The sequence below is a fragment of the Leiobunum rupestre genome, chromosome 6, assembly GCF_980474605.1.
Source record: "Leiobunum rupestre chromosome 6, qqLeiRupe1.1.hap1, whole genome shotgun sequence".
NCBI lineage: Eukaryota > Metazoa > Arthropoda > Arachnida > Opiliones > Sclerosomatidae > Leiobunum > Leiobunum rupestre.
Window position 1 is genome coordinate 25330372 of NC_143389.1, and position 5183 is coordinate 25335554.

At 36.6% G+C, this 5183-nt stretch overlaps 1 protein-coding gene across 1 annotated transcript; it reads left to right on the forward strand.

Annotated features, from left to right (window-relative positions):
- Positions 1-4150: 4150 nt before the first annotated feature.
- On the forward strand, positions 4151-4710 carry LOC149940491 (uncharacterized). The gene is made up of 2 exons (XM_090179282.1): positions 4151-4301; positions 4385-4710. Exons 1-2 carry the CDS (start codon positions 4175-4177, stop codon positions 4708-4710), a joined length of 453 nt encoding a protein of 150 aa, XP_090035408.1. The 5' UTR covers positions 4151-4174.
- Positions 4711-5183: the final 473 nt, after the last annotated feature.

Consider the following 5183-nt stretch of genomic DNA (forward strand, 5'->3'; position numbering starts at 1 on the left):
ATTTAGAACCGATTGTTTTCGGTTCCTATTCGGTTCCAGTGTGATTAGTAATAATTAAAGTTAAATACACAAGCAATTCAAATGAAGTCAAAGAGAAATAAAATACACCATATTTATTTATTTATAATATAAAATTTGTTTTGGTAAAATATATTTTAAAAATAGTAGCTTTCTCAATGACGTAGCTATGGGTTCGGGGTCCTCCCGCGAAACTGTTTTTGGGGTCCCTTATAATCATTATGGCCAAGTTGCGATTATCGCCATCTAGAGTTAGGGCTAACGTACTTGCATGTTAAATATATAAAACGCTTAAAAATGGCTTTAAGCCCTTAGTGAAACGATTAAAATAAATCACGTCAATCAGCGTCTGGAGCATTAAAACAAAGGTTCTGGTAGAAATTGGAAGTCTGGAGTTCAGACTCCCAAGTCCGACCAGAATCACGATCTAGATGACTTAATGTAAAATAATTAAAAAAAATTATTGCTACTATTCTCTCGTAGGGAACTCACGTAAGCGCGTTATTTGTTTATTCAATAAAGTAGGGTAAAAATGAAATCTTCTGTTTGAAAATTCCCACGGTTTCATCGTTTCAAGATGGAGGGGGGGGGGGGAGATGTACTTTCAAGTTTTGGGGAGACATTGCCTTCCCTTCCGCTCCTCATTTCAGGGGCGTAGGAAGTTGGAGGGGACAAAGAGAAACGAAACGGGGGTCTAGGAGCTTAGCCCCCGATGTAGAGTGAGTAATCGGTCGCGAATGTCATTAAGGCATTAACAGTAACAACTGTTAAAATACGAAGTGTATTTAAGTCTTTAGAGTCGTTTATGAATTTAAGATACATAAATCCACAATAATAAAATGAGAATGGTTTTGAATTTTTAAAGGAGTGTAGCTTCATCGAATGCATGCGTTACTGTTTGACTACTATCTAAATTGGCGGGAAAAGACACAGTTGAGCTTCTATAACCTTTATATGCTTTTAAATTGAGAAGTTGAGCTTTTGAAGATTTCAACTGACCAAAAAGTTGAAGGGGCAATAACATTAGTTGCCCCTCCCAGCAAAATACTAGGGAGGGGCATTGCCCCTCCTGGTTCCTAGCCCTTGCCTCATTTCATTGAAAAATATAAAGACGGGATTTCTATGACTCGTTTTAATTTCAGTTGAGTATTTCGTTCAATAAGCATTGTCATTTGTGAAATGTAAGCAAATGCATAAGTTAAAATTTTAGATTTTCTAGACAAAACCTACCCAGGCCAGCGATTATATTATGCAAACGTATTAGCCTTACCTTAAAAACTTCAATTCAAAAACACAACTTAGTTATTAATTTACAAGGTTTAACCTAGGAGCAACAAACACAAGGGGAACGCAGATAGCCTTCAAACACGCTAGCGAAGGGTTGTGTACGAATTTCATTGGACGAGCGTCACGAGCCTTTACGCTGAACGTTTTACGGGCGGGGAAGGGAAGACCATTTCCGAATTTTCCCCTTCCGACGGCAGCAGGTGGTAAAGCGTCTAGCCAATGAAAAATGTACACAAGAAAATCCATGACTTTTTACGGGTTGACTTTTTTGTTGCTCCTAGGTTTAATGATCTGCTATAAAACCCGTGTCTCGATACTTTTCAAACTTCAGTATGTCACTTTCATTATAGAAATCGTGCTTTCCACACAACTGATCCACGACGACCTATCCACCTTAAAGCAAGAATAGCGTCAATATAAAAAGCTATACGTCGCTGCTAAAATGGATTGGAGCTCCATTATGCAAAACCACATGCGCTTTATCGTTTCTATGCGGGTTAAATTGATGATCTTGCAGAATTCACCAAACCATAACGTGATTTACACCCAATTGTTTCCCAACTCACAGGGTTCTTGTTCCAGGACCGTTTTCGACAATGGTGACAACGTAGAGTAAATATTAATTAAATCCATTAAAGCGAATTAAAACGAATAACATGTTTTAATCAAAAACTAGTTGAATCAAATTGATGTAAATACCTCTTGTTCCGTCAGGTCTCCTGGTACGTTTTGCACTCTCTCACGAGTGTATCCAAGTTAAATTTGTCCGTGCTCTCACAAGAGTCTGTCAACAACGGGGAGTGTGCGTCGATCTGGTAACGGTCTTTGAGGGAACTGTTGTTGAAGTAATTGCTCAACGGCAAACAGCAAAGCTCCCGAAAGGATGACGACGAGGATAAAATTACGAGAACTGGTTTATTTACATATATATACAGAGTTAGAAGATAACGTTAAAGTTAGAACTGTACTACCGAAATGAGCGAAGCTAATGAGACAAGTTGCAATAATAAAGCAGTTATTATATACGCATTAATAAAAAACATGATTATCGGGTTACTTAGTAAAAAAGGCGTTTCCCGATAATCTATCAGGGTAAATGCATTGCGGGTCGAGAAACCTCATCGCATTATCTCCAACAACTGTGCTCGGTGCAATCTTTGGGCTTCTACTCTATTTCGCTGAGCCGGCCCGTACATCAGGTGCATATCCGCGTACTCAGAATTATAAATTTTCGCCAGAAAATAAATCCACTTCGCTCCAATAAACTATGTGCAAATGAACTTATCTCCAAAAATACAGTAGATTTACGTCAGTAATGACATCAGTCATCGGAAAAAAGACTCTTCCAGCCGATGACTTCGGTGAGGAACCGATAACGATCGGGACGTCAAAACCAGAAACGAGAAAAAAGCGTACAGTAGGAAACCGGTGTCAGCGATTACTAACAGGTGTTAGTTAAATTTGTACTTGGAAAAAACGATATTCAATTTTGATACTAGTAATCTTTTTCTTATCTTTAACGGTAAAATACCAAATGCTTAGTAAAAGGAACCAATCGGGTTCAAGGAATAATAGTAACTGCACATTTTCTTTTTTTAACTTTAAATTGTACAACGCGTTAAACTAAACATTAAAACATTTTATCGAGTTACAAATTATTATACTACTTTCTCGAGAAATTTAAATGATTTAAACAATTATGGAAAACAATTTGATTTGTTGATAAAATCTGAATTTTTCAATTTAAATCAGCTAATTTGCTAAGCTGATACCCAAGGACACACAGACTTGCGAAGCCATTAGCAGGTGACCGGGTTAAATTGCTTGTGGGGCAAAAGTTATCAAGGGCGTCGACAAAACCCCTAAATGGTATCCACTTAGCCCGTTGTTATGATCGGAAATTTGGAGACGTTGTCCATATAGCTCTTTCAGTGGCCAAAAAACCCCAAGTTGGTGTTCAGATAGCCTATTGTTTTGTTCAAAAAAGTATAGTCTTTTACATCTTTTTTTTTCATATATCTTTTTTTTGCAATTCGTACTCTACTTCTAAATTAAAGAAATTTTACCCTTTCCTTTTAATAGTCGCGTTGTTTTTGCCTTATAAAATGATAGTTGGGTTTCACCTAATATTTAAGAGTTAAATAAATTCTAAAATAATTTAAAATATTTAAATTGTGATACGAAAGCAGGCTACATAAAAACTAAAATTTATGAAATAGGCGAAACTTTTCCAATTATTGTGGTGGCATTAATTTATTTTTCAAATGACTTCTCACTGTTTTTCAATAACGACGTTGGTAGAGTTTCGGTCCATAGCTACAACAACACCTTAATAAATGATCTTGGTTTTGGGATTTGTTATTTATTAACAAAAACAAGATCGCCCATTTCCACACAGTTGAAAGTCTAGGTACTGTGAATCAAATCACTTCTTATGATCTGATATAACTTTGCGAAAAATGTGTTTGAGCCAATGCCATATTGAAATTCAGCTTTACGGGAAGGCGACTGAGGAGACAGCGTTATGACGTAGATTAAGTGATATTTCAGAACAAAAAGTTAAAGGAATTTACAGCCACTCAGTTTTGGAATCGATCTATTTAGTTCAGAAATGTCAATTCTGAAGAAATAAATCAATATTATGTGGTTATTTATCTGAGCCTATGAAAGTAAAAAAATATATATTTTAACGGGAAAAAATATTTTTTATACTTGATAGTTTTATTATCGATCAAATCACTAAGCAATATTTATATTTTATTTTTATATCCAGATTAAAAAATAAATGTTTAGTATATAAATAAATACAATTCACAAAGTTTATTATTTCAAAGCTAAATTATTATAGTTGCACTTCGAAATTACAGTCATGAAAGGTTCAGTTTTTAAAATTTTGATCACAAGCGCATTTTTTCAACTGGTATTTACCAGCGAAGGGGGATTTTATGATAACTTAAGATTTAGCACATTTGATTCATCATCCGAAAATGAAACCGGTAAGTGGTATCTAACTCTTTTAATACCAGAAAATAAAAACCATGCAGCTACAGTTAATCTATAAATATCGTTCCCTCTTTAGAATACCCGGTGCTTCTTACCAAGCAACGATCCGTTGAGCCGTCGTTAAATCTAACTGCATCTGATACAAGGGCGACTGACGAAGGAACAATTATTCTATCTACGAATGAGTCGGTTCGTCAGTCGGACGGTGGTAGCTCATTTAACGAAACGACTTCGAATTTCACGGAAGTCACTGACTCAGTGGCTCATGGACAACTTAAATTTAATATTATTCCTACTAATTCTAACAATGGCCTATCCATGTTATTATGTCCCCGCTTTGACCAGTATAGGCCTTACCATGGAGGAAAGACAAGGAGGGCTTACTCTGCCTTTGAGCTATGAAAACTATTTTTTGAAACGTGACGCTATCACCATCTATACATTTTGCGGATAAAATCCCTTCATTATTTATTATCGTGATGGCGTCTGTTTCTGCTGTTAGTGCCAATAATTGGAAAAATAGGGAATATTACAACGGAATATTGTTCCTACTAAATCCAACATTGGCCTATCCATGTTATTATGTCCACGCTTTGATCAGTGTAAGCCTTCCTTAGAAAAACTCTTTGCCTAAATCTAACAGACCACCGAAGCCACCTGCAATCCTGTCGTTGAATCGTCCGCTCCAATGAGCCACGGCTGGAGAAAAGTACACCTGACGGGCTACCCGTACTACGAGCCGCAGTGTCAGTCATTCGTGTTCAACATAGCTTGAGATTCGTCTCCTGCTATCGATGTGGCGCTCGCCATAGAAAGTGGTACCCTTCTTGTGAATAAGCAATTCCACTTACAGCCAAAGAAAACCTCTAATATTT

What these genes read in the sequence shown, in the direction of transcription:
- LOC149940491 (XM_090179282.1), top strand. Translation starts at nt 4,175, where the DNA reads ATGAAAGGTTCAGTTTTTAAAATTTTGATCACAAGCGCATTTTTTCAA. An exon ending in ATCATCCGAAAATGAAACCG is followed by an intron (nt 4,302 to 4,384) that starts GTAAGTGGTATC and finishes TTCCCTCTTTAG; the next exon opens with AATACCCGGTGCTTCTTACC.